This window comes from Centruroides vittatus, unplaced genomic scaffold, assembly GCF_030686945.1.
Source record: "Centruroides vittatus isolate TY-2023 unplaced genomic scaffold, ASM3068694v2 contig_341, whole genome shotgun sequence".
Classification (NCBI taxonomy): domain Eukaryota; kingdom Metazoa; phylum Arthropoda; class Arachnida; order Scorpiones; family Buthidae; genus Centruroides; species Centruroides vittatus.
The window spans coordinates 1,590,194-1,618,045 of NW_027122166.1; the positions used below are offsets into that span (position 1 = coordinate 1,590,194).

At 35.7% G+C, this 27,852-nt stretch overlaps 1 protein-coding gene across 4 annotated transcripts in view; it reads left to right on the forward strand.

Annotated features, from left to right (window-relative positions):
• Cdk12 (Cyclin-dependent kinase 12) overlaps positions 1–27,852 on the forward strand; it is a 90,228-nt gene that overhangs the window by 10,527 nt on the left and 51,849 nt on the right. For all 4 annotated transcript variants that reach the window (XM_067268880.1, XM_067268883.1, XM_067268881.1 and 1 more), the window contains exon 3: positions 26,872–27,552. In XM_067268880.1, coding sequence (XP_067124981.1) covers positions 26,872–27,552 — 681 coding nt within the window. The remainder of the gene's footprint in view (positions 1–26,871; positions 27,553–27,852) is intronic.

Sequence of the window (27,852 nt, forward strand, 5' to 3'; positions counted from 1 at the left end):
AGTACGAATTATTAATTCCTGCAAACTACGGATGAGGTCACCTGCCATGAGAGGCCTCTACCAGGAGCCGGTGGGAGTGTTATTGCTCTCTGCCTGGTCAGCGGCTTTGTTAATATGGATACCGATGTGACCTGGAGTCCATCCGATTTCAAGGGGTGTGGGATGTGAATTGATTGTGGCAGCAAGGTCGATAATGACCACCTGAGAAGAAAAACTGACATTGGTGACAGCCTGGAGAACGGATTTACCATCCGAAAGGATGGCTGTCAGACTGTTAAGACGGGCGCTGATGTGGACAGCCTGTTGAATACCAAGAGCTTCCACACCAAAGACACTGCAGTTGGAATGGAGCGACCATGTTTCCTTGACGGTGTGGGCCGGAACAACCAATGCCGTCTGTAAGTGGGATTTTCAGGCACCGGCCCCAATGAGAGACCAACCCCACCAGGTGGTTGCTTATAATTCAGTGAACCGAGCACTCAAGGCTGCCGGAGGTTTGCTGGAAGAGTTCGAGGGGTATGTGAGTAGCGATGCTTACAGAGCTCGGGGGCACATGCCTCTGACGGTAGAGGTGAGAGATAGGTAGGCCCTCCTGATGGATCTGGGAGAGAACTCTGGAAGCATAAGGGCTCTGGAAAGGCCGCCATTGGTAATAGTCTAGACTAGAGGCAGTGTGGAAAATCATGTGTAGAGGGCTATATTGGCCTTTCGAAAGGGAGTGATGGCGTGCGATATGGCCCTCTGGTGCAGTCTGGACTGGAGTGGAATATAGCCGGACTCAGCATATGATAGAAGCGGTGTAGACTTGGGCACCCCCAAGGCAGTGTGAAGAGCTTTGTGAATGGGTTTTTCGATGCGGCGGATAGTAGTTGGGAAGCCCCGTCCAGAAGAGGGACTTCGAATTCTGCCATCGGACTCAAGACTCTTTGAAATTAATGCAACAGCCGCTCTTTATGGATTTAAATATTTCGAGAGCTTCCAGTGTCCTTATTTGATTGTCATGTTTAGATCGCCTTATGATGGAAGCTTGGTCTAGATCAGTGTTCCGCAAACTTTTTGTGTTCAAGATACACCTATCAAATCAAGAAATTTTAGAGATACACCAAAGGAAAAACCAATGTTTATTTAATATTTATTTATTATAAAAATCAGTACAATGTTTAATGAGAAATGTGAGCCTGCTTAACTGAGCATAGGCGATCAAAATTTGGAACAATCGTTGATAAGGCTGCTCTCATCTCTTGGTCGATTGTCCTCAGGCGTTCTCTTTTTCTTGATTTAATTGTAGTGAGAGTTGAAAACCTCAATTCGCATAAGTAGGTTGTGGCAAATGGTAAGAGAATTGCAATAGCATGCTTTGAAAGCAGTGGATACTCATTTTTTATATGCAGCCAAAAATGTGCTAGCTCTGTTTCGGAAAATTTTAGTTGTAATGTCTGATCAGTTTTTAGCTCCATGAATTCTTCCTGCTTGTTTATTGGTAGGTGTCTAATGGAAATGCTATCTGAAAATGGATTTCATACCCAGTCCATAAGTTGCAGGTCACACTTAGGAAAATAAGAGTTCATTTTTCTCCTAATAGCTCAAAGTGTTTCACTATCAAAGCCTGCACTTTTTTTCTGAATTGGCAGCCATGACATTTGGGATCATTTCATTACTACCATTGGTAGTGTGGCTGATCCATAACACCAACTTAGTGCAAAAGTTTTCAATCTTGTCCGATAACATTAAAATATTAGAATTCCTGCCTTGCAGTTTTTTGTTGAGCTCATTTAAGTTGGGGAATATATCTGCCAGATATGCAAGTTTTGCTACCCATTCTTCTCTTTTAAACAGAAAAGTAAAATCTGAACCCTAGGCCTCTAAAAACGTCTGGGTCTCATTTTTTAGCTCTTAAATTCGAGAAAGCACTTTTCTGCGAGAAAGCCATCGTACTTCTGTATGAAACAGAAGTGACTGATGATCTGCTCCCATTTCCTGACACACTGCATTAAACAGATGAGAGTTCATTGGTTGCGACTTGATGTAATTGACAATTTTGATGACTTCTTGTAGGACAGACAACAATTCATTAGGCAGAGGCTTTGCCATCAGTGATTCCCTGTGTAAAAAGCAATGTACATTTTTAATATTAGGGTTTTTTTCAGAAGCCCAGGTTATAATTCCCTAATTTTTCCCGTCATAGCTGCTGTTCCGTCTATGCAAATGCTTATGCAGTTGTGCCATTCCAAATTATGCTCACTGAAGTACTGGTCTGTTACTTTGAATATTTCTTCTGCAGTGGTATAACCAGGTAGTGGCAGACAAAATAAAAAGTCCTCTTTTATTTCATATTCGTCAGTGTACCTCACATTTGATATGAGATGCGCGTGACCCTTGATATCAGTAGCCTCGTCGACTTGTAGCGCAAAAACTCCACTAAGCCTTAATTTTTCAATTAATGTTGATTGAATGTCGCTAGAAATATCATTAATTCGATGTGAGATCGTATCTGCTGACGCAAGTATTTTTTCGATTTTCTTAGCGGCTTCTTGGCTAATCATAATCTTGACAACTTCTTTGCAGACAGGTAAAATTATAGTTTCAGCAAGAGAATGAGGCTTCTTGGATTTAACAAGCATATTAGCGATCATGTAGCTTGCTTTCTGCGCTTTGTCTGATGTTTTGAAAGACGAACCCATAAGAGTTACCTGTTTCTTAGACTGATCTTTCAAACGTTGAAAAAAGGCTTTGTCTTTTTGAGCCACTGATGGGTGTTTAGTAGTTAAATGTCATAAAAGTTTACTGGGCACCATTGAATTATTACCCAAAGTTTCGCCATTTTGGGATTGGGCATGATTCATCTCTGCAATATATAAAGCCATAACATACATAGCTCTCATCATATTTTCGATTAACAAGCTTAGGTTTTTTTTTTCGTTGACTCTGCTTCTTGGGAATCATTAGTTTCACTTGATGAACTTGTGGTAGGTTTAAGGAATTTATATACACATACATGTATTAGGGTCTATTTATTTGTAATAAAAAAGTCAATTACGTTTGCGACGACACGTTCACAAACTAGCGGCTAGTTACTGGTGAAAAGCGATTTGTTTCAGTTTACAAAAGTGTGTGACAACGATGACTAAGCGGGGCACAGCGTTACAGTATCACATTGACACGCACATACGTGCGGCGTGCGAGTGGGCTGTCCCGCTTTTCATGCAAAGAAGCACTTTGCTTGCATAACTCTCAGCTATGTGTAGGTGCATTATCTTCACAAAACTTGACATTTTTCTGCGGCACACACTTTGCAGAACACTGGTCTAGATCAGTGTTTCCCAACCTTTTTTGTGCTTTGCCCCACCTAAGCCTTTCTAAAATTCTTATGCCTCCAAAATATACATTGAACTCTTTTGGAAGATCTCTCGTTGTCATGTTCGTTGAAGTTTTTCTTGCACTTAATTGCCACACTGTTTTATCGTAACACGATAAAACAGTGTGGCAATTAAGTGCAATCCTTTCATCAGTCTCTTGCATTTTCCAGTCATTGCCAAATGCGACCTGGAATATCACAACTAACGTCTGCCCATCTCAAGGTCTGGGCAAAGAATGTCGTTTCTCCTCTTTCACCATCCTCGGGGCCTCATTCGTCTCAGTGGTTCTCAGAATTGTTAATCCCACCCCAAGGGAAAAGGGTTATAAAGGAAAGTTCTAGAAGGAAAGGGAAACAAAGAACAAAGAAAATTAAAACTAACTTAAATCAATATTTACAATAATTGTGGTGTACAGCAGCTATATGGTTAACTTAAACTCTGGATGAGTCCATTTTCGAATTGCCCCCCTTAACCCTTTCCCGGCCAGGGTACCGATCTATCGTTACTTTAATTGTTTCGCAAAACGGCCAGGGTACCGATTCATCGTTACCCTGTTAAAAATCGAATTTTATAAAATTTATCGACAACAGATGTCAGCACTTGACGGTATCGTCTTGTTTATCGTCTGTTTCACATATTTTTGTCCAGGTGGTGTTTTGTCAATGTAAAAAATTTTAATTATCGATGTTTTTTGCTTAATTTTTCATTTTCTGATTATTTTTTATTTCATTTTTCGCATATTTATGCAATAATATTACTATAATAAGTTCATTAATGCTATAATAAGTTTATTCAGCTATAATATGTTAATGCATCATAAATATTCAAGTTATGACTTTCAGTTCTGATATTTTATATATTTTTTTAATTTTTAATTATTTTTTAAATCTAAAATATCAGCAAATGTTACATCTATTGCTACTGGTAATCATATGTTTATTACGAAAATAAATAATCTTGTTTGATATAAAATGAATAAAGTATATTAGTTCATTATATTGGTTGAAAGCAGAATAAAGTTTAGATTTTAAACAAATGTTTGATATAATGTGCGATAATTTCACAACGAATGAACATACATGCATAAATGTTATATCAAATTGTACAGAACAATATTGTACGTCATATTGGCTCAGTGACAATAAGAATGAAGTAACCGGGCAATGTTAATTTTGACAAATAGTAACAAATTTTCAAGTCTGAATGTCAGTTATCATATATATATTTTTTTTTTCTCATAAATTTTTAAACAAACTTTATCGAAATATGTCGTATTTAAAACTAACTATATTGATAAATATATGTGATTTTTTTCATATAAATAAAATAATAATTTAATTTTTAGTGAATTTTTAAAATAATATTGCCTGATTCACCTATTTTGACCTTGGCCATTTTACAAAATAAGGGGGCGTGGCAAACGGCAGGCTAAGGGTTAAATCAAATTGCCCCTCTGTGGGGCGTGGCTCCCATGTTGGGAAACACTGGTCTAGATGGACTTGAATGTCATTGTCTGCAGCATACCTGGCTAGGGTGGTGGTGTATTTTCCTTTACTGATATCATATTTGTGTTCAGCCAGCCTTACTTTGAGAGATCATGTGGTGTACTCAAGATCACACTGGAATCTATTGTCTCTCAGCGTAATCTTATAAACACCAGGGACCCTAAGCATGTTGGTGTTGTCCTTTCTGTTTCTAAGGATGTTATAAACAGTGGGAACACGCCTATAAGCTAATCTTGTTCTTGTTCTTGTTCGTGGGTTTATGTTGGAAGGTGTGGTCGTTGTCGGCTTTTCTTTCGATGCGCCGCCTGGTGCGCATCGGCAAAGCGGCTGGTCTTATATATGTACCGCTCAAGGGCTGAGATGTGGTGGCGCGGGTCTAAGCCCGTGCGTGGCCAGTAAAGTTGGCTGAGGTGACGAGTCTGGTGCAGGTCCAAAGAGAGGGCTTGGCCCAACTCCCGACGGGCCTCGTTGTACGCCGACACACCAGCCAAAAGTGATCAGGGGATTCCTCCTGCCCGCAGTGCTGGCAGTCTCGGTGAGCGGCTAAGGTGACGAGAAAAAAGGAAAGATTGAAGAGGCGCCGTATTTGTACGTAGCCTCGCCAAAAGCGATTCCACACGGCGCGAGGAGGCCAGATGGTAGGGCCAAGGGGAGAACGGCCGGAGGTGCTCCCTCCCCTTGTGCCGGAGAGCTGCCGACCAATTGTCGGTGAGGGTGAGCACGATCTTGTCCCTGTTGAGCCGTCGTAGGTCTCTCGGGGTCAGGGAGCGGCGCCAGGAGCCAGTAAGATCGGCGTGACTGGCTGCCCTATCGGCCGCTTCGTTAATCTGAATGCCCGAATGTCCTGGGATCCAAACGAGGTCCAGGGGGGCAGGGAACCTGCTGACCATAGATGCAATGTCTGAGATGATGGCCGTCGAAGAGAAAGAGACGTTCGCGATTGCCTGCAGAACGGAGCGGCTGTCTGAAAAGATTACAGTTGGACGATTATATTGGGAGGCGATCATCAGCGCTCGCTGAATCCCGATTGCTTCTGCCGTGAAAACGCTGCAGGCGTCGTGGAGGCGCCAAGTCTTCCGGATACCATCGTTCGGAATGACGATGCCGATCTGAGTCCTGAGAGTAGTTTTCGAAGCATCGGTACCGATGCAGTACCTGTCGTACCATAGTTTAGCGTGGAGCTCGGAGTAAAGGCTTATCAAGCCCTCGGCGTGGTCCGCACCTGCTGCGGACCACTCATTGAGGTGGACCTTGGGCCGGACCTGATCTGCACACGGGGGGTGGAAATTCTGGCGGTAAAGGCTGGCGACCGGGAGACTCTCATTAGCGAAATGGGTGAAAACCCGGTCGACGTAAGGAGACTGAAAACGGCGCCAATGGTGAGAGGCCAGTCTGGGAGCCGCCTGGAAAAGGTGGAACAGAGGGCTAGATGGACCCCGAGATAAGTGGGTTACCGCATGCGCTATTGCTCTATGGCGAAGGCGAAGCTGAAGCAGAATATACCCGGTTTCCGTGTAGAGGGAGATCAGGGGGGTCGATTTGGGGACCCCCAGTGCGGTACGAAGGGCCTCGTGTAATGGGCGCTCCATACGGCTAATGCTGGAGGGCGGAGCCCTCTCCAGGAGCGGGGCGCCAAATTCCGCCATTGGGCGAAGCACCGAGTAGACAAGGCGCAAGAGGTCGGCGGTCCGAGCCCCATTCCGGCGGGAAGCAAAGTATTTTAAGTAAGAGCAGGACCGCGTTAGTTTGGTCCAGAGGAATTGGGCATGGTTGTCCCAAGTGAAAGTATGTGAGAGTTGGAGGCCCAAGACCCGGACTACCCTTTGCTGGGGGATGGTTCCCGAAATGAGGGTGAAAGATAAAGGAGAGCGATTGGTTTTGGCCGAAAAATCGATTGACGCGCTCTTGGTTGCAGAAAAGGACATGCTCCACCCCGACGCCCAATGTTCCAAGTGGTCTAAAGCTTGTTGGGCGTGGGCGTGGGCCTTGGTAGGGCTCGAGCTAGCTGAGAGAAGAAAGATGTCATCGGCATATACTATCATCGAAACATCCGGTGGAATAGCCCTCCAGAGATCGGCCATATATAAGGTAAACAGGAGGGGGGCCAGTACACTCCCCTGAGGGATTCCTTGCCGGAACGGGTGGGGATGGGAGAGGATACCACGCCAGCGAACCTGGAATTGGCGGTCTAGTAGAAACGCTTTGAGCCAAGAAAGAAACCTGCCCCCGATGCCATAAGACCGGATCTTGGCCAGGAGGCCCTGCTGACTGACTGAGTCGTAGGCCCCCTCCAAGTCGAGGGCCAACATAAAAACCCACTTCCGTTGGGCCCGAGCCACTGCAACCTGATGGTGAAGGAGGAGCAAAGCTTCCTCGGCGCCCCGATAGGGCAGGAACCCAAAGTGGTGTGGGTGGAAAAAGGTGGAATTAGTTGCAGAAATATGGAAACGGTGCAGAACCATTCGTTCGAAGAGTTTGGCCATGTGGGAAGTTAGAGAAATTGGCCGGTAGGAGGTGCAATTAGTCGCCGGGTGACCCGGTTTGCGAATAGGAATTATATGGGCTAACTTCCACTCCTGGGGGCATGTCCCCGCCAACCATGCTCTGTTCAAGGCCGCCAGGAGGGCTGCGAGGCCCGACGGGGGGAGTGCACGAATGGCCTGGGCCTGGATGCGGTCCGGGCTCGGAGTGGTTGGGCGAAGGCCCCGAAGGGCCTGAAGCAACTCAGCTGGACGGAACGGGCCGTCCTCTAGGGTTAGCTGGTCGTTGTGGTTCGCTGTGATTGGGGCGAACGCGCCCGATGGGCGGTTCCGACCAAAGTAGGCGGCCAGCGCCTCTGCTTGCTGGGCTGGCGAAGTGATCTCTTCCGTCGTACGCAAAATGAGGTGAGACGTTATAAGCTAATCTATCACCTCTGTGATGGGCAAACTCTTTATATAAGTTTTTCATGTTGTGGTTATAATCTAGAACTATGCAGCACATGTGAGCATTCCCACTTAGTGATGCAGTGTTGTTGGGTGTAGGAGTACCCCTGTTGGAATAGGTGTTCACTAATTTACAAATAAGGTGTTTTTGTAACCATGCCTTTTAGCTATATTCTTAAGATGTTTAAGCTTTTTTAATGTGTCCTTGTAGTACGTGCAGTGGGTGAAAGCATCTTTGGTTAAGGCACAAAAGGCAGCTATTTTGTAGATATATGGGTCGTATGAGTACACTGGTATAAACAATGGTGGGTGAGATGGTTTATGATAAATATTAGTATGGATAACACTGTTTATAATACTGATATTGAGATCTAAAAAGTGTGCTTTTGAATTGCTGTCTTGATATGTTCTATGAAACTTTCTAGATTTGGTTTTTCTTTCCACAATATAAAAATATCATCGACGTACCTTCTGTATATGATAATACTAGAGAGGAAAGAAGGTAGGACTGTTTTTTCTAATAACCATCTCACAAAGATCCCTGTAGAGGACTGCCCATCGGTACACCTCTTTTTTGTAAGTATGTTTTGTAATCATATTGAAAAAAGGAGGAATAGCATAACATATGCGCTAGTTCTAAAATATGTTTGCAATGAGTAGGTTCATTGTTTATACTTAACAAAAAAATCTTGCAGAAACATGATTGCAAGTGTATTGATGGGTATAAAGAAATAAACTTGATAATGTTGTTATATACACACTTTGCATCACTTGGAGCTGCTGCAATTTATTGATAAGCTGCACAGGGAAACTAATGGAGAAGCTGTATGCTTTTAAATGGTCTTTGAGCAAATCATGTATACATTGTTCTAATAGTTTAGTAAGTGATTTAGCCTTATCGACAATAGGTCTTATGGTGTTGCCTGGTTCGTGGGCCTATGCAAAGGCAAATAGTTTAGGGGTATCTGGAGAAGTCATAATAGCCCTGCTAATTTTTAAGTTTTTCGTGCATGCCGAATGTGTGAAATTAATGATTCATCTATGTAATTTGTTGACATAATTACCTTGAATCTGTTTGCAGCAGGTATCCCTGATATAATGGTTTATAAGGGCCTACCTTTCTTTTTTTAACAAAACCATCAGCTTTACTTTTATCAGCTTTTAGCATGATGATATGATTGTCTGACATCCATTTTTTGCTCTCCTGTAGAAGTTTCCATGGAATTTCTTCTTGGCTCATCTCATTAGAGGATTTTATCTTGAAAGCCGCTTTCCATCGATAAAGAGTTCAGAGCATAAAGAGTTGCCATTGCATTAATTTCAAAGAGGAAGGACAAGTATGTTATGCATGGCAATCATTATACCTAAGGGCACAGTCGAATTAAAAATTATTTTGGAGAAATTTAAGTTCAATTTAATCTATTTATAAAATTATTTTAAATTTTTAAATTACTTGAAAAATTCTCATTTATACATTTTAAAATAATTTTTAAAAACATTCCAATTTCCGCATTCCAATTTAATGAATCCTGAGGAAGATCTCCTAAGTAGATCGAAAATGTTAAAGGTTGCAATTGATTATCAAATTTGCAATTAATTATCCTGGAATTTCTTTAAAGGTTCAATTTGTTGCTATTGTGTATTAATACATGTAAAAACAAAAACAATTATATTTTGGAAGTTCTAATATAAAAAGTTATGTTGACATCTAGTGTCAAAAATATCCTGATGCAGAAACGAGATATCTCGGGTCCACGGGTCAAGGTCATTATGTTTCAACCTGAGATATGTCAGGAATACCAATGAATAGGTTAATAGCACATATGACAGCAAGACACACACTGGTGTGGAATGATTTATTTCATGGTTTTATGTCAGTTTTGGCTAGCATTGGTAATTGCAGCACTAGACAAATATAAAATTAAGTGGTTCTAATACACACCAATGCTAACTGTTGTATTAGAACCACTTAATTTTATATTTATCTGAGGTAATTCAGTTAGTTACCTTGAATCTATATTAGACCTATATCTATATTATCTATTATATTATTGAACCTATATTAGAGCACTACATTGACAAAACGTCAATGTAGTGCTCTAATATAGGTTTAGAGATTAAGATGGCTTAAGTCAGTCAAAAGACTTCTGTTGTTACAGTTCTCAACAAAAATCATTTGTTTTTGTCAGCAAGTCCATTAAAGGTTTGGCTAGAGTTGCAAATTGGTAGTGAATTGCTAGCAGTATAAGCAGAGGCTTGGAAAACTGCTAAATTGTCAAAGATTAGTGAGAGTAAGAAAGTTCACAAGTGATTGTACTTTATCTGAATCTAGCCAAACTTTCATTCCAATGACAAGATGACTTAGTATTAACAGACTTTGAATTCCAGGGCAACACTTTATTAGGTTGAGCTATAGGTTAGTTCATTAGAAGCATAAGGAGTCATCTAAGATACTCCTGTAAGGCCAGTCCAAAAAAAAAAATGACATTGTCAAGGTAACCTCACTTAATCTCATCATTTTACTTGTATCAAAGCAATCCTCTTGTATTCTTCTAATCAATGATGAATGTTCTTCACTCCTTTTATCCCTGTAGATTGGAGGTTTTTGGCAAGATTGTGGAGCATTTATAGTGTCAAACAACCAATATTTCCTAGCTGGTGGATGGATTTAGACTTTGTATGCTTGGAACAGTTTTTGAATTGATAACTATTTTGGACATATCTGAACAGAGCTGCAATCAAGAAACCAGTGACCTGAATTCCAGATCTAATCTGTGCATCTAAGCTACTACTTCATGATAGGTTATTCTTCCTTTTCTCTGGTACTCCTATTATACTCAGCATTTCTGCCAAAAATCTTCAAACAGAATAGATTCATGAACTTTCCTCTTCTACTCTAATAGTATTTTTCTTTTTTTAAATTAAGATTGGTTTGGCCTTCTCTTTCCAGATGGTCCAGCTGACATAAATATGTTTTGCAGCAATATGTATACTATGTATGTGTGTGTTACTATGAGTCTTCTTTTTAAATTTGACACAGACCTGTGAAAAGGGTCAAAAACATTCATTTAAACAAATTAAACATTGAATCATTCAAGAAATTCCACATGCTGTTTGAGAACAACTCAAGCCACCATTCAGTTTTTGGACTGAGACTAGTTTGGATGTTCTTTTTTAGATTATATATATTTCTAAAAGTTGCAATTTTTCTTTTTGTTTAATTTTTGAGTTTATTGGGCTGCATTTTTTAAATTGCAAACTTATACATTCTTAGTGTTGTTCATCTGTTCTTTGTTAATCTTGAGAATGGAGTTAGATAGATGAAAATTGAGACCAGATATGTAAGGTTTAGGGGTCAGAGGCCCAATTAACTGTATAAGAACATCCAGTCCAGACTAGTAGTGATGTGATTTCAATTCAAAATTTTTATTTAAATTAAAATATGATTAAAAATTGTAGCTTGGGATTATGACAAAGCTTCAGTGGGTAATTGCAGTTTTCTTTGTTAAATTAAACTGTATATAAAGAAACCATCCTTTTCATTTATTATTCTCTTAATTATTTGTGACATTTTGATGGAGGTGCCAGGTAACCAAAAGGAGACAGGACAGTTATGGAATTAAAATGAACTAGTCATTGACAACAAGAGTTAAGTCCAGAATTTGGAGCTTTTTTTAACTTTTCAATGTTCATGCTGCCTTGATCCAGGTGAGAGTAGAATGTCCACCATTTCTATTGGAACACATGTTGAATATGCATCTGATTCAGCCACAAGTTCACATTTACCAGCTGTTCATTTTGTTATGTATGTACTCTAGTCATACTGTAAACTTTAATTTATAAGAGTCAGCATGGTGAAGATACTCATCAATGGCTGGAAGATACAAGCACAATGCTAAATACAACAAATGGAATGATAAAGTGAAACTGGACACCATTTATTTATTTTTTATCTGATACATATTGGTGGTTTGATAACAACAAGGCCCAAATCAATAACTGGGCAACCTTTTGGAGTTTTTGCAAGACCTTCAGGGCTATGCAAGAAAACATGCAACATGAAACAACATTTAGAAGGTTAGGCTCAACAATCTGATGAAGATAACAAATCTTACATTCAGACTGATCTTAACTTGTGTCACCAACTCAAACCAAAAATGCCTGGTAACTCAAATATTTGATGAAAGCAGTCAAGGAAGACTTATTTAATGTCCTTATTGCTACTGATGTTGCCACAACTGCTTTTATTATTGCTTGTTTTCAAATTGAGGCTAGAAGACATCACAGGATTAACCAGCTACAAATATCTTGCTGTCTCAAACATAGCAATTTCAAGTCTAGATATGGTAATTCTTGTACAAGAGATAATTTGGGAAGAATTATGAGGTTTTGAATAATCCAGAGTACACACGCTTATTGTGGTATGTGTGAGAATCCCACCAATGAGTACTGAGTTTCTCAATGGAGCTGTGTCTCAGCTAATTACCTATACATTATCAACCACGGTCTAATTTGTTTTTTACTAATTGTGATTGATGATCTTTGCCCAGTTGTCCGGTGGAAAACTAACTGGGACACCCTTAGGAAGTGGGGCTGCTTTACTTTGTCAAAATCTTCCTATAGCGACAATTGTACATTTACACTAAGCATGCATTTCCAAGATGATTGGTGTAAACAAGTTAGAAGTTCTTGTGGATACAGGGATGATCATTTTATTGATATCAGATGCTCTTTGTACTAACAAGAAGAGGGTCAGATGTTTGGATCTCCAATTTGAATGTAACTTGGTGAGCCCTTAACACAAATAGCTCTTTTTCCAAATAATAGGATCCACTTCTCAAAAAGCAAGCATCTGAAAATTGAATTGTTTTGTGTGTAACATAATTATTTTATTATTTTCATTAGCATTTTTATTACTGTTAACATTCTTCATGTTTAAAGCTTATAAAACAAATTAAAACAGATGTGAAAAGTTGGAACTTTAATTAAACATGTATATACTGTAATATGAGTGAATAAGCTTCAGATGTTGGGCACATGGATGAAAAAAACAAGTCTGTTATGAAAATAGGTTAGTGTAGCCATAGCCTTTTTTTTTTGGTGTGAATCTTATGGACCATTTCCTCATGCATTCATGTTTGTTACACTTCATATATAGCAATACCAGCACATTATAAATAAAATTTTATTTCTTCATATTTATTTTCTAATGACATAAAAGCATGTATTTGTATATAATATCTTTGTAATACAAAGACATTATTTTTGCCAAACAGAAAATAACAGCATGAGTTTTTAATTGCTTATAACTCAATTTTCAGAGGCTTTTTTTCAGAAATGCTTGAGAAATGGGTCCTATTATTTGGACAATGAGCTATTTGTGATAAGGGCTACATCTCACAAAGTTTCATTGAAATCTGAGGCTAAATGTCTGATGATCCTTGTCTGAGCATGAATAGAATGATGCTGTGCCCTTGGACAGTACAGGATACAGGTTGGGTCTCAAACAATTTCTGTGGAACTTTTGGTTCTGGGACATAGTATTTGGGATCAAGAACAGCTGCTTTTGTTGATTATTGGGATTAATTTGTTCAGATGGAGATCAAGAAATCACAGTTACTATGGTAACTGGTTAAATGACTCTTGATTTCTCATATTTTCTGCCACCAGTGTACTGTACCTGTTGTTCATGATGTATGTACATTGTTGTCTCAGTAGCCAATGGTTACAGTCATCTAATTTTGGAACAAGGATTAGTTATGCCTTCCTGTCTAGTACCATCTGAGAGCAGAAATCTCAAAATTTAGGTAATCAATAAAAATACCATAGGTTTTAGTTGCTGGAATCTGTTTAGTTGAACCAGAAGCAGACACCCAAATTGTAACCTTCATGAACCAAGAACTCACAGACAAAAAATTCAAATGGAACAACAAGGACAAGAAACAATTTATACTGCAGTCAGTAATTAATATGATCTTAACTTCAAAATAGTTGAGCAAACTGTTGTTCCTTTTGTTGATGTATGAATAGTTATTCATTTCCAATTTGTTTCCATGCCATTTTTTATAAGAGTGAAACATCAAAATCACCACCCACCAAACAAAAGCCATACTGTGTGTCACTCATTTTTGTTTTCCTGAAAATGAATGAGATAACTTGAAAGTACTCGAAAGATGTGTAACAATTGTTTATATATTCCATTAAAGCATATTTCATATTATTAGTTGAACATCCTTAAAAAATTTAATTTACAGATCTGAATGATATAGAACATATTTGAAAGTAAGAATACAATGTAAACAAATTTTTATGTTAAAACAAAATTTAAATATGTAGAATAATTGTTATTGGAATATTTTAATTTAAATTTTGCTTCAATAAAAATTTGTTTATTTTATTCATGATTTCAAATTTATTTTATATTTAAAATCTTTTTGCTTTTCAAAAACTTAATAAAGGAACACATTCAATGCATTTTTTTTTCATTTATAGTAATTATTTATAAATTGTTAAGTTTAATTTGAAAACTGATATCAAAAGAAATATTTTCTTTTATACAGCTAAACTGTTTTATTGTTTATGGTAAGATTTTTACTTTACTCAATGTTTATGAATTTATCCTGGATTCTTGTGACGCCATAATGTAGGCTTGCTGCAAATTTTAGTCTCTTAAAATTCCTGTGACCATTAAATTTATTTTGTGAATAGTCATAGATTGTATTGTGTATTACATGATCCTTTGTGTTCATATTACAGTTGTTGATAATCTTTCTATTCAGTATGATTTTTAGCTTAGTTTACATACATTTAGCCTTAACTATGCATTCTAAAAACTGTATTAGTGGTATCAAACAAACAAGTTTACTTTTTAATATATATTAAATTTCTAGCAATCTGTAGTTCTTTCAGGACATGGGAAGCATTTAATTAGCAGTCTAAGATATACCAGTGAGTTGTTGTATGACCTTAGGTGATTTAGAAATAATAATAATCCAGCAAGGCTTTGGAATCATGCATGTCAGAAAATCTGTGCTCAATCTGTAGTTTAGATTTGAATCTCATTTTTTCATCGGTGCTAGTTGAGTCTACTTAATACTGTAGACCAGCGATTCTCAACCTTCTTAGCTCCATGACTCCCCAAATAGTGAAATATAAATAAAATTAATATTTCGTGACCCCCCTGCTCAAAGGAATAACAGTAAGCCTTACTATTACTAATTGAATTTTGACTGTAATTATAAATGTAAATTTTTTAAAATATTATATAATTGCATTGCCCTAATTTTATACATTAAGAAAATACCGACAGTATAAAAAATGTAATACAACTATTCCTATTATTTTATGTCTCTGCGTTTATAGCGACAAGTATGAACATGCATGTATGACATGTACAGTACATACATGAGCAATTTACAAGTTCCAACTTGATGTGTATGTGCTCTTTGTAATTTGATCTCCTTCTATAATACTCACTGTGAGAGCATGTTTGAACATGCATATGGATGCGTTTGAACAAGTGGTGCTGGTGATTGCACCACTTCAGTTAAGTTTCGAATGTGAAGCGTGCATCTGATGCTTTTATTTTAGTGTGCGGTCAACTGTGAAACTGAATTTTTTTTAAAAATTTCTAATGAGAAATGGATAAATTTGGGAAAAAACAAAGTGATCCATCTACATCCATTGAATCAGTTGGTAAAAAGAGAAGGTTGTACAATGACAGTTATTTAAATTATGGTTTCACCTCATTGGATGGAAAGTCACAGTGCATTGTTTGCTCTCAAGTTCTCTCTGAAGAAAGCATGAAGCCATCAAAATTAGTTTGACACTTTGAAACTAAACATCCGGCTCATAAAAGTAAACCTTTGGAATTTTTCAAAAGAAAATTACATACCTTGAGAAATCAACGAACTTCTATTTGTAAGTTAAGCCATACCGATAAAAGTGTACTTGAAGCATCTTATCTCGTAGCATTAAGAGTAACTAAGATGTCCAAACCCCATACAATTGCCGAAAACCTCATATTGCCTGCTGTAATTGATATGGTCAGTGTTTTAATAGATGTGGAAGAAGCAAAAAAATTGAAAAACATTCCGCTTTCTAACGACACAATATCAAGGCGAATTAATGACATGGTTGCTGATGTTCACGATCAGATAATTCAGCACGTGAGTTCAAGTGAATTTTTTAGTATTCAATTTGATGAATCAACAGATGTAGCAAACATGTCTCAGTTCTTGTGTTTTGTGAGGTATGAATGCAATAGGGTCACATCAATCAAAGAAAATATGTTGTTTTGCAAAACAGTACTGGGTCATGCAACAGGACAATGTCTTTTTGATGTTTTTTATGAAGCTATGAGAAACTATACTAACATAGATTGGACAAAATGTATTGCAGTATGTAGTGATAGTACAAAGGCAATAACAGGAAAGAACAGTGGATTAATGAAAATATTAATAGATTGTCTTATACCAAGAGCAGAATGGAAGCACTGCTTCCTTCACAGACATGCTCTTGTCACAAAAAATATGCTGGAAAATCTCAATTCTTTGTGAAGCTGTAAAGTTGGTTAATTTTATTAAAAGCCGACCATTACAGAACAGGCTGTTTGCTAAACTATGTGATGAAATGGGCGAAAATAAAAAATCTCTTCTTTTTCATACAGAAGTTAGATGGTTATCACGAGGGAAAGTGTTAACCCAGGTATTGGAATTGCGAGATGAAGTAATAATATTTTTCCAGGATAAACAAATGCCATTCTCATTGTTTTTACAGAATAATGAGTGTATGATGTTGTTGGCTTACTTAGCTGATGTATGTTTCGCATTTAAATGACTTGAATGTGAATTTACAAGGATGTGATAAAAACATTTTATTAATGACAAAGTTCTTGCATTCATTAAGAAGCTTGATATCTGGATTATTCGCCTTCAAAGCAAAAATTTGGATATGTTCCCACTCACTTTGGATTATATTGAGAAGAATTTGAATGAACAAGACACTATTATTCACCACAGTTTGGATTGCATGAAGATGCATTTGCGTGAGCTAAAAACTCAGTTGATGGAGTATTTCCCGGAAGATAAAAATGATTTCTTGAAGAGATGGGTACTGAATCCATTTAGTGAAAATGTTGTTGCCGCTGCTACCAGTTGAGATTCACAACCAGCTCATCGAAATGTCTGCCGACAAAATGCTACAACTGCAATTTACATCTGAAGATTTAAATACGTTTTGGCTCGCTCATTGACACAAATATGGAAATTTAGTCACAGAAGCATTGAAAATATTAATCCCTTTCGCCACATCTTATCTCTGTAAAAAGGGTTTTTCGTCTATGGTTGCGCTAAAAACTAAATACAGGAATTGTCTTTTATCACTCGAAAACAATTTGCTTTTGTGTGTTTCTAACATAGATCCACGTATGGGGAAAATTTTAAATGAAAAACAAATGCAACCATCACATTAATTTCTTTTCTTTACATGTGTGCTTATTGTAAGTAAAATGTTTATAAGTTTATAATAAATGATTTTTTCTCATAAAATGATTTCATTATTGTTTCACAACCTCCCCTTTAATATCATCGCAACCCCCAGGTTGAGAAATACTGCTGTAGACTGATTTTTTGCAGGGAGTGAAATTTAGACTGCTAGCAAAAATTGTCATGCATTATTTTCCATAACAACATACAGTTGGATTCTAGTAAATACAGAGTCATGTTCAGTAATGTAGAATGTTATGTAAGAAATCTAATTAACTAGGAAGGCAGGGCTAACAAGTAAGAAGTGTTTTGAGTATCCTTGAACAGTCTGCTGAGTTAGCAATTTTTACTGATTGTGTGTAAAAATGGTGAATGATGTAATTATCATAATTATAATAATTTTATGATCGTTATACAAAATTGTGTGTGTGTGTATAGTCCAGCACAAGCAACCATCTTGCAAATTGAACAACAGTGTGACAAAAACATTGATGTCATGATAAAAATTTGCACAGACAACAAGCTGACTGAACTAGTTAGAATTCTAGCAGTGGGAGGAGTCAACAAGTAATTAGAAATGAGTTCAGCATTGCAGCATAACTAGACTTAATAAGAATTCTGCATTTCCAAACACAGTTCAGTTGTCCTTGACAAACCTTATGGAAATGTATTCCGTAACATACTGCAATGGAAGAATGCAATAATTTTGAGTTGAACTTTCTAAAATTCTGTGAGTAAGAATCAGGGATTTAGTCTACTGACTCTACACCCTAGTAAGAGGAATGGTTTAGTGCTGAATAAGATAGATGGTGCAGGATAAACAATCAAGGAAAAATGGACTATGATATCAGACATAAAAAAGATATGATTAATCTTTCACACTATTTGCATTTTTCAAACTGTTTTCCACTGTTAAAGTTGTATTGTTGAATTCTTAATTGTAAAGTTGTATGCTTTATAAACTATCTAGAATCTGTGCTGATTCCTGTATTTAAAACCACCTTTTCAGGTCTTATATTCACTAGATGTCTGCATCAAAGCAGTGAATAATACTCAGAATTGTGTATGTTGTTCTTGGTGCAGCTGGAAAATGCTTGTGAATCTACAAGCTACTTCTCTCACATTTCATCTCATTTTCCTATATAGAATAACCGTTCCACAGTATTGTTTGTGAGTATAAGGCATTGTCACTACTATATCACTTAGCAGACTGCAGGGACACTGTCAACAGGGTGACAAAATAAGAGAGAATATTGGACAAAATACAAAATTTTTTTATTTTTATGAAAATTACTATTCTTTTCTATTGATTTACTACTGGTAAATTTTGATAATACAGTAAGGGTGCAACTATGCAGACACGAGCAAGCAAATTTTCCAAGCAAGCGAGAATGTGTGGCAAGAAGAGGCGAGATGCAATAAATATCAAACCTTGTGAGATATGTGCAAGAACCAGAGATTTGCTCTCACCAGCAATATTTTTCACTTCTCACTTGTGCATGGTTTTCCTTTGCGAGAACTATATTGCTTGCAATCTCTTGCTTGCTACTAAATTCACGTCTGCATAGTTGCACCCTAAGACCATGCTTAATGCTGATTAGATATAATGCAGTCTGCTTGAAGCCTAAAAAAGCTCAAAATTTATGCTGATTCAAATTATCACAGCATTTCATTGATTCGTATATAATACGATTATTTCCAAACATGAACCAATCAGCAAAAGGTGGCAATTTGTCATAGCGCTGTACTTCCCTTAAATCTATGTTTGTTTTGTGTAATTTTTGAAAAAATATAACATCGTGGATGCCAAAGGAAATATCAACTTCGCTTGGCAAGAATTAACTGATAAATGCATGAATGGAGTGTGGAAGAAAGTATGGGTGGAAGTATCCAAGGATTCTCAATGAGAAGAACCTATTGTTGACCAAATTGTCAACCTAATCGACACAGCAGGACTAGGAGGACTAGGCGATCAGTATATTGAGGAATTACTGTAGGTTTCTGGTGAGAGTCTTACCAACGACGACCTTCAAGAACTGGCAGAACGAGGAATTCGCGTAGAACTGGGAAATCTATATGATATCTACCTTCAAAATTAACAAATATACATAAAAACAAAGACAAAAATTACATAAAATTAAAAATACATTACTTTGTAAAATAGGGCTGGCAGAAATACAGTAATAACAACGTAAAACACGTAAACAGATAATAAAAATATCTTCTTTACTCGCCATGTCCAATCACCAGGAACAAACTATTCTCCATAGCAGAAACGACTTTCTTTAGAGGCTACGCCTCTGCCAAATTATGTAAAACAGTCTAAAATGTCCACAGGTGACAATCCCTTCACTGTTATAGACTGTTTTACATAATTTGGCAGAGGCGTAGCGTCTAAAGAAAGGTCGTTTCTGCTGTGGAGAATAGTTTGTTCCTGATGATTGGACATGGCGAGTAAAAAAATATTTTTATTATCTGTTTACGTGTTTTATGTTGTTAATAAAAATACATTACATTATACATTAAAACAAAAAATTATAAAAGTTCTTCGAAAAAATTTGTTTTTGAAGGACTGCTTTTCTTTGATGTGCTTTGTTAACTGCTTCTGACATAAAATAATTAACAATGCTATGTTATGTTGTTCCAAAACATTTCCTTTTCCTAAGTTGGGAATAACTCATAACTTGTCACTCGTACCTTATAAGTCTTAACCATTTATATATATATAAATAGTTATATATATTTATTTTTTTTGTAAATATTGGTTATTGACAAGACTATGTTCTGTTTATAAAATCGTACGTCCTACTGTCTTATCAGCTTAGAGGTATGAAGGAGTACGTGTCAGGAGTTAAAATTTGGCACAGAATATTAGGTGCCCAAATCATGCGCACATAAAAAAACTAGACTTGTAGGTAGTCAGGGGACCGAGTACCGAAACACAATAAAATACAAAATGGCGACACTCTCTACAAACAGGCAATAGTGCAAGATTTGCGCATGCGTTGCTCGTTTGTAAGTTGGAAATACGAATATTGTGAAATCTAATTTTGACAAACGCATACGTTGGGAAGTTCGAAAAGCAAATGTTGCTAAGTTGAATTTTGACAAACGAATCTTTGAAAAAAACCCATTTACCTGTCCTGTGTTATTCTCCACATATTTCTGGTTGCCACGTGCTAACCTTGACTGATTGACCAGAGATATCTCATTTCATCATCAGAACTTTTTAAAACTAGATGGTGCGTCGTTATAATTTTATATTAAAACTAACTTCCGAAATAGAATTATTTTTTCTTTTTACATTTATTAATACATATATATTTCGTTTGTGCTAAATAAAAAAATAATTGCAAACAATACAATAGCCACCATTACTTTTTCAAAAACGGGAAATTTTTGCATTGACAAAAATTCAACTTGGGGCGTCATGCAACGGAGAGAAATTTCAACATTCAATAGGTTAAGGAAGAGAAACGACTATCGAGAGCGTGGCAGGTGATTTATGACACAATGCTATAACAACTAGCAAAAGCACACATCTTTTGAATATTTAAATTTTAGAAGATTCGAAAAATAAATTCGCTGATAGAAAACATCGAAAACTGGAAATTTAAAAATTAGAATAAAACCAGAAAATATTTATAGAATACCTGAAGAAGACCCTAAAGAGTGGGTCGAAAAAATTAGTGATACATTCTGAGTTTTTATCTGCAAAGCTATACAAGGTTAGTCAGATGTATTTGTATTATTGCTTTTCTTATTAGTCTAAAATAATTTTGACATCATAGAACCTGTGAAATACTGTAAACATTGTGATGAAATGTGTTGTCTGGAATTATTCATTAACAATTTATTCAAAAATGATTCCTGTTGCTAATAATAAGAGGGCCAGACATTTGGAACTTCGATGTGAACAAATTATAGTGAGAATGTAGCTTTAAACACAAACTTGTCCTTGTCCAAATAATACAAGGTGCATTCAAGTTATAACACATCTGATTTTTTTTTCTTAGGACTGGAAACAGATAGAAACATGCGGTTTGTTTTAAAATATGCTTGCACTAGTTGTGAATGCATGACAGATGGCAGAACTGTACGGCACACACAACTCTAGTGATAGCGGCGAGAGTGCGGACTGTTTTTGATACTTAAAATGATGACATTTTCATTACGAGAACAGCATGTAATCATTCGTTTTCTCCATTTGAGTGGTGTGACACTGATTGAAATTCATTGCCAGTTGAGCAAGACATGTGATGATGGTGTCATGGATGTGTCTAATGTGCATTCATGGGTGCGACAGTTCAAAGAAGGCAGAACGTCGTGTGACAACAAACCAAGACAATCTCGGCCTCACACCAGCTGGTCTTACAATATGATCGAGTGAGTGGAGAAAGTTGTTTAGAGGATCGCCGAATGAGTGTGGAACACATCACCTCCAAAGTTGGCATTTCTGTAGGATCTGTGCGCACAATCCTGCACGAAGACCTGAAAATGCAAAAAGTGTCCTCTAGGTGGGGTGCCACGTATGCTGACGGACAACCACGAGGCTGCGCATGTGGCATGTTGCCAGGCAATGTTGACACCATCACCACATGTCTCACTCAACTGGCAATGAATTTCAATCGGTGTCATACCACTCAAATGGAGAAAACGAATGATTACATGCTGTTCTTGTAATGAAAACATTTCTATTTTAAGTATCAAAAACAGTCCCTACTCTCGCCACTGCCGCTAGAGTTCTGTGTGCCGTACAGTTCTGTCATCTCTCACGCATTCACAATGAGTGCACGTGTATTTTAAAACTGCAAGTTTCTAACTGTTTCCAGTCCTGAGAAAAAAAATCAGAGGTGTTATAACTTGAATGCACTTCGAAAGACCTGCTTCAAGCATTTACAAGAATTGGGTTACTAAAAATGAGTGTTTACCTTAAGTCTTTGGAAGTTTCTTGTCTCTGAGCAACAATAGATCTAGGTACTGCAACTAGATGATAAAGTTTGATCCATTGGAATTTTAGTTTAGTTTTGTTCATGTGACATTATTATTTTATTATTTTACCACAGCATTGGTAAAATACCCATAGTAGGTAACCTGTATAAAGATACTCATGAAAAGAGCGTGTTAAGCAAAAGTAACATGTTAAACTGACAACAAGAAAAGGACCAGACGTTCAGGTCTCCGATTCGAGTAAAACTTTGGTGAGCACATTGCCTTGAATGCAAACAGCTCCTTGAACCATTCAAATTCTAAACTCCAAATGTGATCGTTGAATGTCACTTACAAGATAGCGACATTCACGTTTTAGAGATGAAAACGTCGGCCACACCATTACTATTATTATTATTATTCCTGATGTTTAAAGCATATAAGATAAGAGAGAAAAAATTGTGACATCATATCCAATTTAGTAAAAACAAGCCTCTGTAGATTTAATATTTTTATGTCATTAAATAAAACTTTTATTCAAAAAATAATCCAAAAAATATTATTAATTTCTTTGAATTATTCAACAAAAAACTTATTTTTTCACATTTATTTTCATGTATTTTACATACTATGTCCTCACAAGTGAATAACTTAGGACATTACTGCACATGGAAGAAAGGACAATCTGATATGAAAATACAGTAGCATAGTCCCAGCATTTTATTTTTTGAGTTGTTAATACTATAGACAATTTCCTCATGCACTCATATTTGTTACATTTCAAATGTCACAATACCACCATATATGAGAATGAATACAAAGAAAATTTTGGAAATAATAATAGTAACAAGCAATTATTTATTGTGGCATTGTCACAATGCCAGGCTGCATTTTTAATCATATGTTTGAAATTAAATAAATAAATATGCTCTCAACTTCAAATTAGTGGTGTCCTGCCCCTGTACAACATACTTTTCCCGTTAGCAATAGAGTTGTGCCAGTTATCTATCTGACTCCTTTCATGGGGAAATTTTTGAATTGAAATAATGTGACTTCTGGTTTGCATCGGAAGTTTGTATATTAATCGAGACCTGCTTCCCCGAATTTTTTCAGATTAGTGTTGGCTTTCACATGACTTAAGTCAATTCTCAAGATTAAGGAAAGACAGACAAACAACAGTAGCAATTTATAAGTTTACATTTTTTGAAAATTATGTGAGGCTCTGGACAGGTCCAAACCCTCACTGAAATTCACATTAAAATAATATTTTTGTATGAAAACATGATGCAAACTTATAAACAATAGAAGAATCTAAGTTCTAAGATCAACCATCTCCAGTTGGGGGATCAAATTAAACATTGATTTTGACCTCTCCCATGATCTAAGCTGATATCTTATTACACTTATTAATGAGTGATCAACCTTGTAGAAAGCAACAACAAAGAAAAGCAACTAATCAGAATGAGCAATCAATGACAGAGATTAATAAAAACCTGGGAATTCAAGGACACAAAGACTTCTCCCAAAAGTTTCAATTGTCAGACCAATTGTTGTGTTTGTGTCTCATGCCTGTGTTCATCTCCCATCCTCAGATCAGCATTATCTCATCGCCGGAAGTAAACTTGATTGTCTTAGAGTCATGGACATATTGAGGAACTGTCATTTGCAAACCAGGGAAACTCCATTTGGGACTATCTTGGAAAGGAGAGGAAAACCCAGAGACTGCTGCCAACTTAGAACTTCCAAGACTGCTGCCTATTTCTGACAGGACTCTGAAAATTCTTTACTTGTCAGAACCTGTAATATATGGTATAATTGTGCTTATGCTGTCTTAATTTTTAACCATGCCCAGTAGCTTCAATAACTGCATAATGCCAGGTTGTGCAAATTGGACAAGGATACAAACAAGTACGAAGTATGCAAGTATGAAGTTTTTCTTCATAAACCTGATTATTAAAGCCAAATGAACTGCTGAATTATCAGGATATAAGCTCGATGCCGCTATTAATGTAGCCGCTGTCGAGAAAGCCAAATCAAGGATACTAGAAAGCAAAAGAAGTACTACAATCTTGAAAATGAACTAGAAATCTTTCAGGCTACAGGTGAAAAAATACATAACATCTGTCTTTCTCAAATGCATTAAACATGATTCCACTCACATCAGTTGAATTGGAAAGGGTATTCTCGGTAGAGGGACTTTTCATTACTAAAATAAGAATCAGATCAAGTGATGGGAGTATCAACCATTCTTGCTATTTAAAATTTTATTATAAAAATTACAATAATATTTTGCATTATGTTTTATTTAAATATTGAAAATTACCTTCTAACATAACAGTTTGATCTAAGTTCATTTTATTCTTTAAATTTTCAACTCAATTCAAAGCCATTTTTGTTGTTGTATGCAGTTTCCAGCAAACTTTAATAAATTTTTTCTATTTGTGAAAATTTCTACGTAATTCAAAGGTAATTTCTAGTATATATCTTACACAGCATTATTAATATGATTTTGGAGGTTGCAGATTAAATTACTTTAAAAAATTAGAAATAATTATATCATTTGATTTCAAGATATTTTGTATATCTTAAAAATAATTAATTATATCCCAGGATCCTGGAAAACAGTTCACGTTTATCCCAGAATCCTGGGAAAAGCAAAAGACTGGGAAATGAGAAACTCTAAAGATAAGGTTTATTGTAAACTGATAAATTGCACAATCTATCCAGTATTGTCATTCTTACCATACTTTGAAATAAAATGTGTGTTGAGTGTTGTTTGAATAATATGAAAAAATTACTAGATTTACTCCTTTAATAATTGTCCTATAATAAACAGTACAATTGCAAACTGAAAAAAGTTATATATAGTATACTGTTTATTAGAGTAAATATGGTATATAAGAGAACATTTTGTAGACTATATAACAACTAAATAATAATTAGCTATTATAATCATCATATTCATTAATAGTTAATGTTTAATTCTATTTTGCCAGATGATTATAAATAATTTACATATAAAATTTAAAATTGATAAGTTTGTACAAATGGTAATTTCAATTATTGCAGTTAATATTAATACAAAATGGTACAATTAATTTCTGAAATATAAATTAGAAATTGAATATTTAAAATTTTATATATAACATGTTTTTTACTACACTTACTCTAATCTGTTGACAGTATAATATTTGATATTAAATTTTTTTTCTGTCTGGGGAAAAAACACCTGCACTTCTCACATTCAGTCTTCTCGTGATAACGATGTTTATAGTTGATATTAATACTGATTGAGGCAGTTATAATCGCAAATGCAAGTATATTTGAAGTGGTATAATCATAATGTAATTGATTTTTTTTTTCAATGTTCTCATTTTGTTTTCTTCATTAATAAGTTTTCAGAAGAGCATTCAATTAAAATAAATATTACTTTATTAATATTTAATTTAATTAAATAGTCTCAAAATAGTGTTATACATTAATGATATTTTTATATATATATTTAGATTTTAGTCAATAATTTTACAATTATCCAACATTTTCTACTTTTTTAAATGTTTTTATATTACAGTATTTATCAATTCTAAAATGCATTTTTAAAGCTTTAAATTCTAAGTTGTATCTTTAGATGCTAATTTAATTAATTAATTATATAAAAACATACAGTAAATTAATTATTTTAATTAATATCTTTTATTTAATAAGAAAAGAAGTTAATTGCTTATGATGATGAACAAAAATTAGCAGTTAATTGTGCAAACATCTACAGATGTTTGCACAATTGACTGCTATATTGACTGAACTGTTTAGGATTAATATAAATAAAAATTCTCTCTGTAAAGCTACACTTCTGACATTTTAAAGTTTGTGATTTCTGTTTTGTCTGTCGTAGAGAAAAAATTTCCTATAGTAATTCTTAGTTTTCCTGCCTTCTGCTTTTTTTGATATTTGAATTTTTCTGGTGCAGAATATATTGAACTATTTTCTAAATAATACAGGTCAGGCCTCCTTATTAACTGTAATAATAAATATGAATTGAATTTGAAATATGAATTTCAAATAATGAATTGTAAAAATTTTTCTCCAGTTCAATAATTGTTGTTAGATTGAAAAGATGACAATAGTTGGGGTGCAATTTTCAGATTGTAGGCCTAAACATTCCCACTGCTTCCATCCATTCATCTGTCCTTAATTCTAACTTCAGAATGGAATTAGAATTAAAACATTATTAAAAATTGTAGCTCAGCATTGTGATAATGTTACATTAATATACATTTTATTTTTTATGCAATAAAAATGTGCTCTCTTTAAAATAATTAAAGTAATTTTTATTTTATATTTCTAATTTCTCTGATTTTAGAAACATTTGTTTTATTGATGATATAAATTTTTCATTTCAATCAATCAAAATTACTTTAAATTGCAACTATGTGAATTTTTATTTGTATAATAATCCAATATGACATAAATTTGACAAACAAAATTGTACCTATATTTTATTCACTTTATAATGAACTGTAATAATTAATAAATGAAAAACATTTAAATTTAGATTAATGATAAGTTAGGATAACATTTTTTAAGTTACATTAAAATTTTTGTATGTATGCATTAATATTATAATAATTTTAAAATCTTTTAGTAATAGAACAGATCTTTTCTATTCTTTTAGGAATAGAACAAAAAGAAAGCGAAGATCTAGAAGCAGATCTCGAAGTCCTTTAGTTAGGTCTAGATCGAGAAGATCAAGAAGTAAATCTCGTTCACGTTCTCCTTACTCTGTTTCCAGGAGAAGAAAGAGAAGTTCTAGTATTGATTCAAAATTTGCTGTCAGTTTAGTAGCAGAATTACTTAGCAATCGGAAAAAAGCCAAAAAACCTTCAAGGCCACTTGTAGCAAATGAACAAAAAGAGGAGACTGAAAAAGAAAATGGTGGTATTGCACCTGAAAGTTCAAAATCATCTCCACTTCCATCCTCAACAGAAACAACTCAATCCACCTCTGCAGCAGCTGATGTGAAGAGTGTTGACACACCTAAAGAAACTGAACTAGTAAAAGAACCACCTAAAGAAGAAGCAAAACCACCATTACCACCACCTCCAGTTGAAAAACCACCTCTTCCTCCTCTTCCTACACTACCTCCATTGCCATTGCCACCAGGTGTTCAGCCAGAAGACATATTAGATGACATTGATTCTCCTGCTCCAGAAGAATCTTCCACACCTCCAAGGAAAGGAATAAAGGAACTTCCTATGCCACCCGGAATGAAACCTGAAGATATTATGTCCCCCGAACCAGAGCAAGACAGATCCCCATATGGACAGTCTTCGCCTTCCACTGTTCTTCGACCAGTGTAAGTATTGTAATAGAAAATATTTCTCTGTGTTCACAAAAGATTATATATTTTTAAATTAAAGTGAAAAATTTTTACAAACATTATCATGATGCTATATAAAAGATATTTTGAATTATCTTGAAACTTAAGAAGCATATTTCAGGAAATATATTGAAGTAATAGATTAATCAGTTGTAATTCATAGTTGTCATTCCGTTTATTAAACCTTATGCGTTAACATTTTCACATTCTTAATTACAGATGTACTTTTAGCTGTTTCATACAGTTGATTGTTACATGCAGAAATCTGTCAAAAAA